Raw genomic sequence first — 19,703 nt, 5'->3', positions numbered from 1 at the left:
TCTTACAGCTTTCAGTGAAGGCTATGGCGGCCTGATCCAACTTCACAAACAATCCTATAAATCTGTAGAGCAGATGTTGCTAAGTTTGTTGGTGTGGGGATGGGAATGCTCTGGCCCTCATTCAGTAATAGGAACCTAATAATTTTTCGCTCCAACCCACTGATCACTGATTGGGGAAGGGTCCTTGCTCAGTTGCAGAGCACAAGCCTTGCAGGTGGAAGGTCCACGGTTCATTTCCCCCGTCTCCAGGTAGGGCTGGGAGAGATCCTGTCCGCAATCTGGAGAGCCACTGCCAGTCATAGAATTAGAATTGGAAGAGACCAACTTCTGCAATGCAGAAATCTGAGACTGAGTCTCATACTCTTCCAAGTGAGCTATCCCAGCTGGCAGCATAGACAACACTGAGTGAGGGGAATCAATGGCCAGACTTTTATAAAGTTACCCCAGTATACTTTTTCACCCAGGCATTGCCATGGACTTCCCTACTGGGCCACCAAAACAGATGGACGCTTGAATGGGGTGCATAAAGTATTAAGTTTAAGGGTGGTTAGGTGAGAGACACTGGATTACATCATCAGTGCAGATGCAATTTTTAGAAACATGGTTTTCCACTAATATACAAGTAAGCTATTCCCTGCCACGCAGAGAGATCTTGGTCATAAAGCAGTGCATGCCACTCATAAAATGCTAATGTGTTCAAAAATTGTTTTGCATACTGTTCCTGAGAATTACAGGCATCTTGCCACATCACGACAACTGGATAATTATGACTCCAAAAAATCCTCTTGCTTCTCTCATTGAAAATACTTTTTTTTTTAAATGCAGAGCACTAAAAGCTTGAGGATTTTATGAATTAGTCATTCACTGTGGGAGGTTACTGTTCTACAAAGTGCAACTCTTTTTGGTTTTGATTCTTAAAGCTTTCACATGTTACTATGAGATAAATGGAGAGTTCATTGGCAAAACAAGGTCTCCCTCCCCACTTTCTGTCAAGTTATGCCTCTGGGAGAAAAAGAGCGAGAGGGAAGATTCCTTGGCTCACGTGTTTGGTACAGGAGAGCGAGACTGCGGGAAAATAAATTGGAGCTCAAGAGCTTCAGCATGCGGTCCTGTCGAGCTGCAGGGATTTTTCAGCCAAACTTTACAAAAAAACAAACCACAGAACCCTAAACAAAGCGACAATCAGTAGAACAGACTGATGCTCAGCTAGCTTTAGGATATGGAAACTGTAATAAGCAGAAATTAATGTCAACCAATGACAAGCAGTGTGTTTCGCGGGTCTTGTATCTAGAAGAATCTAGGCTGAATAGAGGGAATGAAACACATCTATAACTGAGTGCCTCGTTAGGGGAGTTGTAAATAAATGCATGTTGACTGGTTTCTGTTTTTCTTACCACAAATGTTCCAAGATGTTTGTGCGTGTACTTCACTTGATTTCGTCATCATGTACAGACCGAGATAGAGGTTTGCATTTGGAGAGCATAGGACGTCTCTCCGCAGTTTTTGGTAGCAGTGAGCAGGAGGAAGCCAGGAATTTCAAACCAATGCAAGGAAAGGATATATGTGCACTTGGTACAAGAATAGGCTCTTCATGGGGGGGGGGGGGAAGGGACAAAAAGGCAGTGAAAGTGAGAAACTGCTTACAAGGAGGTAATTACTGTGCAGTTTAAATCCTGAAACCGTTCTAAAGGAGTAAGACATAAATTCTACATGCTTCAAATATTCAGTGACAGAAGTGGCAGGAGGAGGACTTTATGCCCAATGTGACCTGATAATACACACAAAGGAGAGTTTTGGGGACAAAATTCGTATTGATATTCACTGAGTGCTTATTAATGCAGAGTAAGCCTTTGCTGCAAGATTTGATCATGATTGTTATGGTTTCCTCTCGCTTCTGAAATTTTGCAAAGCCTTCAGAAGAAAGGTGTTTTTCAAAATTCCAAGAGCAGGAGGAAATCAATGATCATGATCAGATCTTGCAGCAAACACATCCTCTGCATAATGCAAGCATTTAGTGTTCTCCAGAACAGTGGAGCCAATTGTAGCTGAAGAAAGATCTATTGCCAAATATTGTTACCTGCAGCCTTCTGAACCCAGTTCTGGTTTTGTTTTGTTGTTTTGGCATTCTACACATAACAGCTGTCAACTCTGCAGAACAAGATGTATCTGAGCTTGCTCAAGAGAGGCAATGTGATGTTCCAGCCATGTAAATTATAAGTTGTTCTTTTTGGATATCTTGCAACTGTGAGAAGTCAGAAAGAAAACTTGTGGACAGGTAGGAAAGGGATATAGGCTTTCTTAACGTTCTACCTTGTGACTGTCTTACAGACTCTGAACTTGCCTTGATGTACAACGATTCATCAGTCCTGGAAAACCATCATTTAGCTGTGGGCTTCAAGTTACTGCAGGAAGAAAATTGCGACATTTTCCAGAACTTGACAAAAAAGCAAAGGCAATCATTGAGGAAGATGGTCATTGACATAGTGAGTTGCCATTTGAATGTACCTATCTATCTTTGTACTTCCTTGTACTTTTCTGGTAGGATTTAAAACCTAAAATTGTACACAAGGTGCTTTTTCCTAAAGCATTTTAAACTTTCTTTTAACAGAACAGATTCTCAGTAGCTTGTTTAGTCTTACTCATAATCATTTTGAATTTACCCACCTGTTCTGAAAAAAATACCCTGCTGCTGAGTTATGAGTGATTATGAACTGTTCCACACAAAGTGGTTCTCCTTGGGTTTTGCTGTTCATGGGAACACTCAGAAAACATTTATTCTGCACCCACAAAACCTCTCCGAATTGGTGTCGGTATAGATTATAGCTAGGTATTTAGTATAAGATGCTGCCACTATGCCTGATTAAATTCCCCACATCATCAACATCATTTTATTTGTACGCTGCTTTTCCACAGTTAAAAACAATGCTCAAGGCAGCTTACAACATGACAAGATTTACATAATTACAAAAGTCATAAACAATAAATAAACCACATCAAAAAAATACACAACCAAATGGAAAACAATTTCCACATAAATCAAAATCTAAAACTAAGAATACAGCATTAATATCACAGTTTAAAGTGACATAGGTAAAAAATAACAGCAATTTAAAAACAAAAATGGAGCCCTCTCTGTCCGGCAGCAGTCCTTTGTGGAGCCTGTCAGGCCCTGCCCTAGGTCAGGTGGTGAGTGGCAGGACGGGGGGGGGGGGCTTAGGCACTCGGCAGGGGAGTCCTCCTAGAATAAATTTGAAGATAATTTTAGTAATCCATTGCTTCGTCTTCTCCTCTAAGGTGCTTGCAACAGATATGTCTAAGCATATGAATCTTTTGGCTGATCTGAAAACGATGGTTGAAACTAAGAAAGTGACTAGCTCTGGAGTTCTGCTGCTTGATAACTATTCAGACAGGATTCAGGTAAGGGAGATATGCTGCTGTGTGTGATATAATAAACCTGGATTACCTCTTCATCTTCCCATCGTGTGTATTCCAGTAGACGTACATGTCTTGCTTTCTTAACTGGTTGTCATTCCTACCTGCAAAAAAAATCAGTTGTGTCTACTAAATATGCTTTGCATAGACCACTGTGAGTCGCTGAAATCTTCCCCTATGGTTGAAAGCAGCCAAGTTTCATAGCTTGATTAAGTTTGCCTAAGGGGCCACTCTCCTTTGAAATGGATCAGTCTTGCACTTACAGCATTTTTGGCCTTTTAATACAGGCAGAAGCTGTAGATGTGAGATAATTGGAAGGCTATTAATGTCAGTGTGAAAAACACACAGCCCACCACCCCTTTGCTGTTCAGAATAAACCTTGCACTCGGTGTATTTTTGAGATTCTGTTTTCACGCCCGTCAAATGTGCAAATGGAAAAAGGGCTCTGTCTCCACAGGTTTCTCTAGAGAAATGTGTTTTCTGTCTGCTTTAGGTTCTGCAAAATATGGTACACTGCGCAGATTTGAGCAACCCGACAAAGCCACTCCAGCTATATCGCCAGTGGACAGATAGAATAATGGAAGAGTTCTTTCGGCAGGGAGATCGAGAACGAGAGAGGGGGATGGAAATCAGCCCCATGTGTGATAAGCACAATGCATCAGTAGAAAAATCACAGGTAATCTGTCAGAAGAGAGCAAAATGCAATGTGGTTGATAGAACATTATACAACACTTAGTTGGGAAAATGTTAACTCTTTTGTGTAGGTTTGCATTTTTAAAAAATCATGATTTAAAACAGGGGCCCTTTCCCTTAGGGGTCACATGCCAGCCAAAGCCAATCATTAGTGGAGCCAGAGACAAAATTGTTTTGGATAAACAAGCCTGCCTGGCACATTCATTACCTATCTTCAGGTGCCAGGCAAAAAAAGTTTCTCTTTAACCAGCCATTTGGCTGATTAATGTTCTATGGCTTTTAAAACTTTTTTTGGGGGGGGATGTTATTGCTTTGTTTTTGTTTTTGCATTTTATATTTCTCTGTTGTGAACTGCTCTTGGGATCTTCAGATGAATGGTGGTATACAAATTTAATGATATTAACAATGATCTGGAATTAAAAACATGCTGCTTCAGTTTTCACCATGTCTTCCTCAGATTACAATCCCCAATCCTCTGCCCAGTTTATTCAGAGTTAAGCCCACTGGGTTTGATGGAGTTACTCCCAAATAAGTATACACAGGGGGTTTTTTAACTAAAGGAGCTACAGCTCTGAGTGTGATATGCAGATATGTTCACAAAAGTCTAACAACTAGAATTTGAGGCACTTTACCGTAAGTACATTGCTTGCTCTTGTCAGAGCACAGAATTATGGAGAAGAGTATGGATAGCCTGGGACGACTTCTGATGCTGCACTGAAGCTCAGAGTCACTTGGAGAACCATTAAAATATTTTCTGGTTTTGAATAGTTAAAGGTTTAATGTGCTGGGGTGGGGGTAAGCTCCCATGTATCTCCTCAGCTATGGGCTGGAGCTTATAACTCTAAATAGTTGTGCTGGTCTCAAGCTCAGTGTAGTATTGGAAGACCCTAATGATCCCTCCCCTTGGAGAACGAAATTATGGCAGGCTACAAAGTTGATCCATGACAAGGATCCTCTGCAAGATAGGATGCAGGAGACAGAAGGGAGAATTGCAGGATCTAGTAGAGGAAATTGATCAAGGTAGTTCCTCCTCCTTTGAAAATAACCTCTTCCCCCCTAATTTTGCATTACAACAGGTGGGTTTTATAGACTACATTGTTCATCCTCTCTGGGAGACCTGGGCAGACCTTGTACACCCAGATGCCCAAGACATCTTGGACACGCTGGAAGACAATCGCGAATGGTACCAGAGCACAATCCCTCAGAGTCCGTCTCCTGCCCCGGACGACCAAGAGGAGGGGAGACAGGGCCAAACAGATAAATTCCAGTTTGAGCTAACGCTGGAGGAAGATGGTGAATCGGACACAGAGAAGGACAGTGGGAGTCAAGTAGAAGAAGACACCAGCTGCAGTGACTCCAAGACTCTTTGCACCCAAGACTCAGAGTCCACTGAAATCCCACTTGACGAACAAGTTGGAGAGGAAGTGGTGGAGGAGGAGAGCCAGACAGAACCTTGTGTGCTAGAAGAACGTTCTCCTGACACGTAACGGTGCGACGGCTCTGCCGCTCCCTCTGCTTTCTCTCTCTCCTACTCTCTTTTCAAGAATCAAAAATGGTTTCCAAAGTGCATGTCACTCGGCACAGCCATGGTCATGCCTCACTGTCATCTGCAAGAGATGTTCGCTGATCAAAAACTGACCTTGATTACCCTGTTTGGCACTCAGGAATATTGTAACCAGAAATGTTCATTGTTCATAGCATCCAGAGAGCAAAAGAAGGGAAACACCTGCAAAAAGAACAGTTTAACGAGAATTCAACTTGGCAGATACAATCAGAGAGAGTGTCTACTCCAAGCTGTTTTCAAAAGGAGTAACGGCTGGTCCAAAGCTTGTGTGTGCGTGTGTGTTTTGTATTGGTTTTTAGTTTCTTGAGAAGAGGCATTAGTAGCATACATCACCAGAATATACAGAAGGCGACCAGCGAGTGAACAAAAGGTTATTAGCGGAAAGCGATCGAGCTCAAATAATGGGGACACAACACGAATCTGTTACCAGTAGGAAGATGAAGCTGTGGAAGTCACATAATTTTCTAATTTCAAGTCTTCCTAACACATGACTGAAAAAAAAAGTGTAACTCAGTGGGTTGCACTGATGTCTGCATTTTGTATTATATGTAAAATGGAAATCTTTTTGTAGAGTTTACTTTTATTATTAAATGTATTGAGGTATTATATTTAAAAGAATGCAACACTCTCAGAACTTCATCTGCCACTGATTCTTTCTCCTCCCCCCCCCCAAAAAAAGAGTAACTTGCAAGTTTTCAGTACAAATATGAGCTACACTGGATAAATCCAATTTTATATTTGTTTGCACTTAAGATTCATACCAATTCATTCAGCTGTTGTAAAACAACTCTGTGTTCTAGACCAATGACAGCTATCAAATGCTCATTTTCCCCCTCCCACGTTGCAGAAAACTTGTTTGTTGGCATTAATTTCTGGCTTTTCTTACTGTAATTTCCCCGAAGCAGCAATATTTCATCCATGAAATGTCCTCAGAGATGGCTTGGTTGCTGCAGACCCAGCTTTTATTGCTGTGGACTTACTATAAAATTTCTAAAATCTAATGGACCGTTGCAGTAGCAGTTCCCCAAAATTTGGATTCTAACCCACTGCTGGATGGCAGCAGCCCTGAGTATTGAGCTCCAAACTCCTTACCGTGGGGTCCAGAGGGTGGAGGACTCCAACAAAGAATAAGGTTAGCAGGGGAGATCCCGAGGAAGCTCCAAAACAAAGATGAAACTCCATTAGCAGCTCCTAAGAAAGAAAAGTTGGGGGGACACTCCTATTAGAGTTGGGATTTGCAAGTCTACAGCTAGCATGAATGTGACTCTTGCTGTAAATACAAACCTTTTCTTTGTTAATTACATCATTCCCACAAGGCTGCTCCTAGTTGTGTATGCAAAGATTTGCTGTACCAGCAAATAATAATACTTTAGGGTGAGGACATAGGGACTGCTGTGACAACACAGTGCTACAGACTGTGCCTGTTCAAAGAGTACTTACAATTTGTAGTGGAATCTTTGCTGCTTCAGAAACAGACTGAGGCACTCTGCTGTCCCCCACCCTATTACTCCCCCTTAGTAGCTTTTTGCAAAGGCTGGGCTGGGAATATAATGTAAAAGGTCACCGATAAATCAGCCCCTTTAAAAATCAGACAAAATCAGCTTTTGACCTTGAATATGGCAAGAAATATATACTAGTCTTTTTAAAAAAAATCTGCAGAAAGGATCTCGCATTTTTGTCCACTCAGTGACTTTTGTTTTGCTCCTTTTGCTATCATACTAAGAGGTCACGTTGAATAAATGTCTAGGATGGAATCGTAAAGGTTATGTTAGGGGCTGTAAATGCATGACCCTATAAAATAACAGAGCAGGAAAAGCATTTGCAGAATGAAGTGCAGCCTGCAATGCACCACAGAATTAAATGTCATCAAAGCTCTTGATTTTAATGGGTTTGTGTACATTTAACTCTGTCTCTCATTGTGCCCTTAGCCTGCAACCAGTATGTGATGAAAACCCTGCAGGGTGGCGGAGATGGTGGGTGTGAAATCACATCTGCCTCTGACCTGCACTGTGACTGTGTTGCAATGGGTGTTGGGGGCATAAATATGACTAGAGTCATGTTCATGACTATGCAGGATAACATCTGCTGCCTTATCAACATGGAGCGTTCAATTGCCTGCACCCCTCCCTCCATACCCAGCATAGACCAGCTCTTCTATGCAGGGTCCATAATGCATAGATTTGGCTTGAACGACGAGGCTGTTTTGACCCAATGAAAACAGTGGATTGGAGGTAGACCAGTTGAGGTCGCAACTAACTCTTGAGTCCCATTGATTTCAATAGATTGACCTTTTACGTCTTGATACAACCCACAGATTATACTTGGTTGACTAAACCAAGGAAAGTTTGGGACACTGCTAAATACCAGATTTTAAATGAAAGCACTGACTGACGGGGATTTTTTTTAAAGTGCATTTTAATGTGTCTCGTCTACCTTTTAGCTCTTGATGGCTTTTACTGAAGAAGGAAAAACTGGAGAAGTTGATGAAAGAATTTCACCATGTTGTTGTCAGCCTAGGCTCCTGTCCTCCCCTCACTATGTCAACATTTGTTAGTCCCCAAGAGTGCCTGGAATCTTAACGAATAAAGCAATATCAATTCCAAAAATCAATATATATCGGGAAGGGTATTTTATCTGCACTATAAAGGTTTAATCCTACGAACAGGGGTAACCTCTAGCTAGAGCCAGCCAGAGACTTAAGTATTGGGGAAAGGCCGGCGTCTAATGCTGAGCAGCGCAAGGGGTATGTCTGGCCTCTTGAATAACATTTTTTTAATGGTTATTCTAAGATGCTCAGTTTTAAGGAGGCTCGTGTCTGTTGATTGTTCTGGTTAGTGTATACCCTGTAAGATTAAACTGTCAAAGAAAAAGGAGAGGTAATGAAAAAAACACCATATTGTGTAAAATACACACCCATATACATGGACAATCAAGTGGCAGGAAACATAATAATGTTTAGAGGCAGGGATCGAATGCACTGTACAATCTTTGTTTGTTTGTTTTACTTTGCCAAAGTGTGCTTTAGCGCCAGCACACTACTCTAAACACAACAACACAATACTTTTGAAAAAGTGTTTTAACATGTTTTCTTTGTGTTTCTGTTTTGTTTGTTTTTGCCGTAAGAGAAATGCAATGAAGTCGATTGAGGATTGTGTAGAGAGGGGGGAAAGACAGAAAGAGGAATCTGAATTTGCACCTATACTTTAGCTTGCAAGTTGCTTTTCTCAGTAATACTGTGTCTGTTCCTTTTTAATTTCTGGTTCTACACCGTTCTTATAAAAACAAAACCTTTAAAAAAGATCAGGCAAAATAGGTAGAACAAATCACATTCAAAAGGTTGGGGTTTTTTATATTAAAAAAAAACTTGAGGATGAAATGAATTTTACAGGCCGCTTTGACAATTCTTTTAAAACCCATTTATTTATTTTTTATTTGTGCCATGCATATTTTTTTCCTCACCAAATGACCTTACTTGTAATAAGTCTTGTTTGTCTCTGTTTACAACCATGTATTTATTGTAATGTATATATTGTAATGTTAATTGTAAATTATAAGTTCTTATTATAACATCATCCTTGCCAGGGTGGTATTGCTATATTTGGAAACTCTTGGTGAGAGAATTAATATTGTGTATACATACTCCCCCACCCCCTCCCCCCCTTGTACATTCTGTAATATATATCCTATATCACCTTAGAGCTTGTTTATGGAAGAGTTGAGAAAAATTATAAAGTACATAGTTATATAAATTAAAAAGCTGCAGGTCTTTGGTCCCAGGGCTGTGCCTTAACTTTAAACAACATTTTCTTCTGTTTTGCTGCATTTGAAAGAAAGGTCGTTGTGGAACATCGGCTGGGCATATCTCCACCGCCCTTCCTCCCCCCTCCCCAAGGGACACTGGTCCTGGCCTCTCTGTGGGATGCTCTGCATTCCAACGGGGTTTTATCTAGCTTCCTATTGGAAGCCCAAATGCTAACCTTGGGCATAAATCCCACCTGCCTGATAAGAGTGCTTTCCCCTTTTCAAAATGTATCTTAAGGGCATCACTTTATCCCAGCCTTTATCAAAATCCAGCTGTGCTGTGACGACCACTCCCATCAGTCCTGGGTAGCATAGTTGCACTGGCTGGAGATGATGGGAGTTGGGGTCCAAAATGTCTGAAGGACACTAGGTTGGTGTAGGCTGCTGTGTCTTGCCCTTTAAAGCAACAACAAGCAAACCAAAAAACACAACCGCCCTTTAATCAACCCGGCTGGGGCACCGTTCATCAACAACCCCACTGAAACGTGGAAGTTGCCTCCTATGCACTTCAAGGAAGAAATGTCCCGAGTCTGGGATGTGCCCTTTTGTTACCAATACAACAACTCTCACAATTATACCTAATTTTATACTGCGTAGTAAATATACAACACTGACCCTGAACTCGCCCCCCGCCCCCCCGTCCAACACTACTAGCAAGCACTGCAAAGCAGCCGGAGCTGAGTCCCGTATAAATGGCTCTGTGGGTGCATGTATAGCGTAGGTGTAAAGAATGACTGTAGCCTTTTAGACGGTTGAAACACTTCTCATTTCTACTTTTAATTTTGCAGAGTTTGCCGTATCTTGAAGGTGTTGTCTTGCTGCTGTTCTTGATCATGTAATTTCGTAGTATCTGATACCTCGTCACCATTCCAATAATGCCCAGCCCTTGTAGCATGTGACTGTTCAGTGAAAGGAGAGATTCTTTTTCAAGGAAAAAAAATAGCCTCCTTTTTGACACAAACTGTAGATTTTAGCAGCCCTGGCCCAAAGGAATAAGATTGCTTTTGTTTTAAACAGTATAAAAGGGACACTATAACAACAGAATTACTGAACAATATTTTTGTTGTTTTCAATTTGGTTTGTTTCCTTTGGGTATGTCTTTAGAGTGGCACATTGTGTGAACATTGCAATTAATTCAATGGTTTCTTAGCCGCTCTTACAGCCTATGGGATAGTACTGTACGTCAAATACCTTCATATGAAATTTTTATATGCAATGGAAATAAAAGCATGGGTTGATTCTGCCTAGATACTGTACTTGACCATCTTTTTGCAAATAAATTTATCTTACACTGTTGACTGCTCATCTGTAATAAGATCTATTTTTTTAATGGTTGCCTGCCCAACCCAAAAGGATACTACATATGTCTAATACAACTTCATAACTATCTCATCTGTAGCAAAAAGTTGCAGAAAGCAACTGCCTACCCTCCTTTTGGGTGAAGACATCAGAAAGGAAGGAACAATTGGGGGCCATTGTCCTGCCTACCACAATTGAACGTAACAGTCTCCCTGATCCAGCTAGAGACCACACATAGGTGGGAGCAGACTTTTACATATATATCCTTCATTGGATGAAGAATCATACATACAAATTATTGCTGGAATGTGGCAATTGCCCACCTGTGATCAATGCCCAGTCTCACTTTTGACTAGCACCACTAAGTTATGTTGAACAACATCAAGTATGTTTAATAGTAAGCGCGATATGCTGGATGGCATGTGACCAGAAGTTCTAGGTTTCTTTGTTGAGTTTTATGCAATCAAGTGTTGCTTGTTTGCATGCATAGACTTGAACCAGGATCCTTGTCTACAATATTTTCTCATCATTTCCCCCAGGGCTCTTTCTATAGCTCAGCCTCCATATGTTTTTTAATCTTTCCCCCCAATAAATTTTATTAAAGTTTGAAAGAAAATAGACAAAGGTTGATAAATATCCAGCATCTTATCATTAAAGATAAAAAACTAATTATTTTTTTAAAAAACCAAAAGAAGGAAAATAAAAAAGATAACTTAAGCAATTATTCTGTCAGCTATCTATAGAAAATTAACCAAAACATCCACTCCAAGATAACACACAACAATTCCACTTTCTATAAACCAACATTTCCTTCAATCCTCAACCCCAGATATCATAAGTTCATTTTCTTCTTCACAAAAAAAAAATCTACACAGGCGCAGGGGTTACATTCCGTGTGCATTGACAGGGCCCTCATAAAGCATTCTACCCTGTCCTTATTCTACCCCTTTTGTGACTTTAGGTCACTTCCGGATTTGGCACTGTGCACGATCACGTGTCAATTGGACACGCTTAAATCGGTGGTTGCCTGTTCCCAGTCATTAGTAAATATTGACAGTGATATTTCTCTGATTAAACACATCAACTTTGCCATCTCAGCTATGTTTAATAATTTTAACAACCATTCCTACCCGGTAGGCAATGATTAAAACTTTCAACCTTTGTGCATATAAAAGTCTTGTGGTTGTGATCATGTATTGAAATAATGTTCCTTTTCTAATTGTATATCCATTATTCCCAGCAGGAAAAGTTCTGGCTTCAACTGAATGCAGATGTTTTAAACTGCAATTCCCATGTCCATGCTGGCTGGACTGATGAGAACTGCAGTCGAAAACATTTGGAGGGCACCAAGTTTACGTTTGCTACCATAGCTAATAAAAAGCCAGTGCATGTGCATAAATCTCCCCCATTGAAACCAACAGACCTTAAGAGTGCCTGACTTTGGTAATTTTGCATAAAACTTGGGCAACATGATTCAGCCAAACAGTTATTTGTGAACTTTACCATGGTAGGAGCATATGGTGTGCAGCTTAAAAAAAATAAAAATGTATGCATTCTCTGCTGTTGGCTATGATGTGAAGGATACAGATGGCCACATGGAGCACTTGAGATCTAATTTGAGGTCTTTGTGCAATCTAGAACCCTGGAAAAACTGGAGCTCCAAAATTCACAGCCTTCAGGAGCAGAAAAGGCTCTCTGCTTCAGAAGTTACCCAACTCATGGAGGACGATGGGCAGGGCAACATGGTGTAGAGCTAACACACACAACGTCATTGTCTCCCACCCCACTCCCCAAGGATGGGAGACTATACAAAATCCTATAGGTGCGGCTCTGAACTGAGACCTGTGGGTGAAGGGAGGTATATAAATTCAATAAAATAAAAACTTCAGAGGAATATTCGACATCTCCATTAAAAACTAAACAAAAAATGATCAGATAGTAGGAATTGGAAAAGAATCCTCTCTGCCTGAGACCCTGTACAGCAGCTGTGACTGAGGGAAGCCAATACTGGCCTAGAGAGACAAACAGTCTGATTTGATAAGCAGTTTGCTGTGCTCCTCAGAATGGGTGTGTGAGTACAATGACATGAGCATCAACCACGCTTTCAAGGATGCTGAACTCCGAATGCTGAGCAGCGCAACAGAACCAGAGGGAGGATTGTGTGGGAGATGCAAGCTCCCAAAGGAGAACACAGTGAACCTGATAAAGCTGCCATCCCTCTGAGCTTCCCAGTGGCAATGCCATACGGCCATGTGGCTTGGGACACTTCTGCACGGCACTTGGGCAAAGCACATGTTGCCAAGGTGACCGTGCAACTGCTGCGGAAAAGCCCTTGAGAAAAACATAGGGAATATCTCTGACCAGATTAGCAAGCAGTGCCAGCACGGATAATACCCAACACTCATTTTGTGTGCGTGTGCTGAATCCCGGCACTGCTCCATCCCAACAGATGATGTTGTCTCTAAAGTGGACAGCCGACCATTGTCTGGCTGGCAGGGTCAGCGCCATGCAGGCAGCAGCATGTGAGTAGGAGAGAAAAGCGCTGGATTTGCGTAGGTCTTCTGAAAGTGCTCTCTGTGCCTGCGACAACATCCTCTATTTGCATCCTTGTTAAAGAACGCGTTGGATCAAGTGAGCAGAGCCCATACGGCATTCTCCTCGACTGCAGACCAGGTCTCTCAGCCTGCTATTTGACACCAATACTAAACTGCCAAATCGTTTACTGATCGTTCACATTCTCCAGGGTGGCCATGTGTTAAAAGAGCATGTGGCACATGTGCCAGCAGCGCTCTTTGCAGGCCTGACTGGCCCAGGACCCACCAATGTGGGGGGGAGCACATGAGCACATCTGTGCACACCAGCATGCACCAGGCTCCCTTCTCCATCTTACTGACTGTGTAGCTAGTGTGGGGGGGGGGCTGAGGTCCCCACAAATGCATGGGGCAGGGTGAAGCATGGTCACCGGGCACCGTGCTACTCCCCTCTCAATGCCTGCTGGGTGGGTTTTTTTCCTGAACATCCCTGGCATAAAGTCTTTCAGCTCCTGTGCCAGAATCCCCAGTATGAGTCCCTCATTTCATCTTACCCAGAAGGATGTAAGAGATGCTTGATGAAGGAGGTTTTTCAAACAAGTAGTCTGCCACTCAGCTGAGAGGTACAATATTTAACTCCCCACCCCGCAAGCACATAGGTTTAAATGAGGATGGCCATGTGCCCTATTATATAGAGGACAGTCCTCTGTTTTGAAGGCTGCCCAGTACATGTCTGTGGTTTAAAGGCAACCATAAAAGGGGGAGGAAGGAGCTCTGAATCTGCCCCTCAGGCACACACGGCATCTGCTATCACCTGCAACTATGGTGAGATGGATTGTATTTCTATTTAATGTATAAATGATTACTTCAAAATCCCCATCTATACGTATTATCGTATGCAAATTTTATACTAAGCAGTGTCCTCTCTTTGGGGCAGGAGGTGTTAATCCTCTTTTTTCGGCAACACAAAACTATCCTACCTCATTACAGTGGTACCTCAGGTTAAGAACACGATTTCTGTTCTCATCCTGAAGCAAAGTTCTTAACCCGAGGCACTATTTCTGGGTTAGCGGAGTCTGTAACCTGAAGTGTATGTAACCCGAGGTACCACTGTATTTATATCCACCTTTTTACTCCCAAGGGCTGTTTGCAAATAAACAATGATGCCAAGGAAAAGGGTTCTGCAAGTATTGTCAAGCGATCAAAATCAGCAACGAATGGCTGCTTTAAGGTGAAAAAATAAACTGCCCGCATTCTCACTGCAGACCCTTCTTGTCATGTGCCATTAGGCATTTGCTTGCCATATAGAGAGGTTCCTATTCTGCTTTGATTGCCTGGCAAAACCACAAGACGTTTACTTTAGACATCTTACTTTTTCATACATTGGGGGAGAGGTGGTTCTGTAATGACTTCATTCCCCCTCAGATGAGTTGAGAGCTCAGTCTGATGCCTTGGCAGCCCCCTGAAATATGTGTCATTTAAAGACTAGTTTTCTTTCCCCTTCCTCTGAAATGTTAGTAAGAGAAAGAGAGGGTTTATTGAGAAATACCAAAGCATTTTCTAGCCAAAGGGCTCTGAGGGCTTTATTTTTATGAACGGATCTATTTTAAGACAAAGCTCAAACAGAGCACATTGTCTGTCCTATTACTTTCCCATGTGCTGGCACGTGGGGGGGTGGGGTCAGCAGGGAAGCAAAGGATGTTGTTAGGTTAAAAAGCTCACCTTGGCAGACATGTGCAGAGCTTTTCTTCCACAACATCATCCTGTTTAAACCCCCCCCCCCCACGAAGGGACTTAGGAGCCATTTGGCATGACAGCAAGGAGTCAGCGCAGTGTTTATCATTGTATTGTGATGTGCAGGCACTGCTAATTCTGTGTCACTCTGCATTAGCGTCATATCTAGCAGGTTTTTATTCTCAGTTTAAATCAGAGTAGAAATCAGAGTGCACTTGATCCACGTGCCTTGGCCTTATATGAATGAAGCACCATTCGGCCTTTCACGAAAGTGGAACAATGTGATGTGCAAGCTGAATGAGCCCAGGAATTCTGCCTCCTGCCTCTTTTCCAACATGCTGCTCTCCAATTTAAGTGAATGGCATAAGTCTCAATGGGTTAGCAAGGCTCTCTGCATTTTATAAGGGATTAAACACGTGCCAATTTTTATGAAAGAGCTGCTCTGGATTTGTGGATGTTTTATGAATGGAAGTCTAGGATCGTCTCGAATGCAGCCATGGGCATATTCTCTTTTGTCCCTGAACTGTGAAGAGCAAGTCAATTTTATGAATAAACAGAAGGATATTCCCTTCCTTCTGATACATTGATTAACGGACCTGACTTTGAGGGACTTGCCAATGTTTGTCTGAAGATCTGCCATGGATGTCTGTAAGGGCTGCTAAATCCTCTCAGGATTTCAGGACTCATGTTTGTGATGCATGGTTTTGCCGGAAACTCATAGACTTCCTACAACAAAACTTAGTTCATGTCTTATGGGAGCAATGTCCGTAAAGTCTGGAATAGTCCATGCTGCATTTGTGGATTTTCTCAAAGCACTCGCTATTCCTGTGAATGTAATATGCTTGAACTGTTTTTAATTCTGAACTTTGTGGTAACTCACCTTTTGACCTGCTGGTGAATACATTTAATAATAATAATAATAATAATAATAATAATAATAATACTTTGCACAGAGGCACCACCGTCCTCCACCAGTGGGCCGGGGGGGGGGAGGGGTGGCATTATTAATCCGGGAAGATTGTTCTTTCAGGGCTCTACCATCGCCATCGATCCCTGGCATTGAATGTGTTGGCCTAGTGTGGGGCTCTGAGGTGAGCTTGGCTGTCTGGCTGGTGTACCAGCCACCTAGCGCACCAGCAGCCACCCTGTCAGGCCTGCTGGAGGCGGTGGCCGGCTGGGCCTTGGAGTTCCCTAACCTATTGGTATTGGGGGACTTCAACATCCATGCTGATGCCACTCCCTCCTCACAGGCTCTGGACCTGGTGTCTTCCATGGCGACACTAGGGCTCTCCCAGTTTGTTTCGGGCCCCACACATCAAGCAGGCCACACGCTGGATTTGATCTTTGGCGTCGGTATAAATGTGATCATGTCTCCTTCGATGAAGGTGCCATGGTCTGATCACTACGCTCTGAAAGCCAGGATTGATTTTCCACCCCCACCCTGCTTAGGTGGCGAGCCAATTTGGGCTCGCCTGCAGAGGCTGAAGGACCCTGATAGATTCCGTCAGGCCTTGCGGGACCTTGCTCCCCCTGGCGACTCATTGACTGAGCTTGTTGAGGGCTGGAATATCCAGCTCCTAGCAGCCATTGATGAGATCGCACCTAGGCGCCCTCTGCGATCCCGCAGAAACCGGGCTCCCTGGTTTACCGAGGAGCTTCGGAAAATGAAGCGGGACCTCAGAGGGCTAGAGCGAGTATGGCGGGGTGCCCACGACGGAGCCTCAAGAACATCTTATAGGGTTTTTATGAAAACCTACGAGATGGCAGTGAAGGCCGCTAAGATGTCCTACTTCTCGGCCTCCATTGCCTCCGCTAACTCTCGCCCGGCGCAATTATTTAGTATAATTAGGTCTTTAACGTCCCTTGAAGGACAGCCAAATTTAAATAACAATTTGACACACAGCTGTGAGGCATTTGTGAGCTTTTTTGCGGAGAAGGTCCTGTTGCTCCGCCATGACCTCCCTGCCAATTTGGATACAATAAAGGAACTGGAGGCCCCTCGACTGTCCTCGGGTCCAGTATTGGACCACTTTGACCGGATATCCCCAGCCAATGTGGACAGACTCCTCCGACCTGGAAAGCACACCACCTGTCCTCTTGACCTGTGCCCGTCTTGGCTGATTAGAGCGTGTTCTCAGGGGAACTGAAGGAGGCAGTGGTGCGTCCGCTCTTAAAGAAAACATCATTAGATCCCTTAGATCTATCCAATTACCACCCGGTTTCAAATCTTCCATTCCTGGGTAAGGTGATTGAGAGAGCTGTTGCTGAACAGCTTGGTAGGTTTCTGGATGAAACATCGGTTCTCGATCCATTCCAGTCCAGCTTCCGCACTGGTCATGGGACAGAGACGGCTCTGGTTGCCCTAACAGATGATCTCCGCAGGCAGCTGGATCGAGGCGGGTCGGGGCTGCTGATTCTTCTAGACCTGACAGCAGCCTTCGACATGGTCGATCACGAACTCCTGGCCTTGCCGACATGGGGATCCAGGGCACAGTCCTTCAATGGCTGCGCTCGTTTCTCTCTGGTCGGGGACAGAGGGTGGCGCTTGGGGGGGGGAATTGTCATCGCGCCACTCCTTGGTGTGTGGAGTGCCTCAGGGTGCGATTCTCTCCCCGATGCTTTTTAACATCTTTATGCGCCCCCTCGCCCAGCTTGTCCGGAGTTTTGGGCTGGGTTGCCATCAGTATGCCGATGACACCCAACTCTATCTGTTGATGGATGGCCATCCTGACTCGGCCCCAGACACACGGACCAGATGTCTGGAAGCTGTGGCTGGATGGTTACGTGGAAGCCGGTTGAAGTTAAATCCTTCGAAGACAGAGGTCCTCTGGCTGGGACGGGGCGATATGGGATTGAGGGGGCAACTCCCATCTCTTGCGGGGGTGCAATTAGTGCCAGCATCGTCCGTTAAGAGTTTGGGTGTAATCTTCGATACCTCCCTCTCTATGGAGGCACAGATTACAGCTATAACAAAGGCGGCATTTTTTCATCTCCGCCAAGCTAAGCAGTTGGCTCCTTATCTCTCTCGCCCTGACCTAGCCACTGTGATCCACGCAACGGTCACCTCCAGACTGGATTATTGTAACTCGCTCTACGTGGGGCTGCCCTTGAGACTGACCCAGAAACTCCAGCGGGTGCAGAATGCCGCGGCGAGACTCCTTATGGGGTCTTCGCTGCAAGATCATATTCATCCGGTACTATACCAGCTGCACTGGCTCCCGGTGGAGTACAGGATCAGGTTTAAGGTGCTGTTTTAACCTTTAAAGCCCTATACGACCTAGGACCATCGTACCTACGGGACCGCCTCTCCTGGTATGTCCCACAGAGAAATTTACAGTCTGCAAATAAGAACATCATGAAGATCCCAGGCCACAGAGAGGTTAGGCTGGCCTAAACTAGAGCCAGGGCTTTCTCGGCCGCGGCTCCAATCTGGTGGAACGCCCTGTCACAAGAGACTAGGGCCCTGCGGGACTTGACATCTTTCCACAGGGCCTGCAAGACAGAGCTGTTCCACCAGGCCTTTGGCCAGGGCACAGCCTGACCCCCTCCTCTGGCAATCTGCACAGAATTTTGCTTAATGGTTGCCATCAATTTGATTTTAATTACTTTTATAATGAATGTTTTTAGAATGTTGGATTATTTTGATTGTTGTTAGCCGCCCTGAGCCCAGCTTCGGCTGGGGAGGGCGGGATATAAATAAAATTTATTATTATTATTATCACTGGAAGATGCAAGGACAGCAGAGAGAGCTTTGTTTGGGGGATCAGGCTTAGGAGCTAGAAGGAATTGAGTGGGTTGCACACATGATGTGTGGGTGGAGAGGAATGGGCATAAGAATCGTCAGCCTGCACCACCACATTAAAAAGTGGGAGGCTGGGATGGAGACAGAATGCTTTGCGCGTTCGTGCCATGCAGAGGGAAAGGAAACCAGACCGCTGGGCTGGGCTGATCAGATGTAAGCGGCGCAGGAACAAGTGAATCACTGCTAACCTCTAGTTTCAAACATTCTGATAATGAAAGGGTTGGGGCTTTTGTGACTGCCTTTTAATTCATACATAAACATGAAACTGAAAGAGATCTAATAATAGTAATGAAGGGATGCTACCGGCAGCAGTTTTCATGGCATAATTGCCCCACTGGCAGAGCAAAAGGCAGCATCTCTCCGGCTTTTTCTTAGCTGCATAAAAGGCCCAGTGGAATGGGGATCGGCTATTGCTAACCTAACAGAGAGAGCAGCTGTGGCTTTAGAATCCTGCCATTAAGATATCCGTTTGTAGTATGGAAGAGCTTACAGCCATTGCACACGTTACTGTAGTTGTCCATTGGCACCAAAAGTGGTGACGGTAGGATTTAGGGGAAAACATTTTAGAACATTTGCAGAGCTTTGAAACTGCCAGCAGGACAAAGTCAGCCTCACAGATTTGAGTCTTTAGTGGGCTTATTATACAGGTACAGGATAAAATTGCACATCCCTGCTACGATGAGGGCTGTGAGCTCTCTATTGAAGACAGGCACCAGCCCTTCAATGTGAGAAGAGGAGGCTGCACGAGATGGGCCTTTGGCCTAATCCAGCACAGCTCTTCTTAAGACACTATACATTTCAAGCAGATGGCTTCCTCCATAATCCTGGGAGCTGTAGTTTGTTACAG

At 43.7% G+C, this 19,703-nt stretch overlaps 1 protein-coding gene across 11 annotated transcripts in view; it reads left to right on the top strand.

Annotated features, from left to right (window-relative positions):
- Positions 1-10,786, top strand: part of PDE4D (phosphodiesterase 4D) — a 622,159-nt gene extending 611,373 nt beyond the window's left edge. For all 11 annotated transcript variants that reach the window (XM_080972591.1, XM_080972594.1, XM_080972600.1 and 8 more), the window contains 4 exons: positions 2,329-2,483; positions 3,295-3,417; positions 3,926-4,108; positions 5,202-10,786. In XM_080972591.1, the coding sequence (XP_080828717.1) occupies positions 2,329-2,483; positions 3,295-3,417; positions 3,926-4,108; positions 5,202-5,612 (872 nt within the window). In that variant the 3' untranslated portion in view covers positions 5,613-10,786. The remainder of the gene's footprint in view (positions 1-2,328; positions 2,484-3,294; positions 3,418-3,925; positions 4,109-5,201) is intronic.
- The last annotated feature ends 8,917 nt before the right edge of the window (positions 10,787-19,703 follow it).

The sequence above is a fragment of the Podarcis pityusensis genome (genome assembly GCF_964106645.2).
Source record: "Podarcis pityusensis genome assembly, chromosome: 11".
NCBI lineage: Eukaryota > Metazoa > Chordata > Lepidosauria > Squamata > Lacertidae > Podarcis > Podarcis pityusensis.
This window is presented reverse-complemented; position numbering and strand designations above follow the sequence as displayed.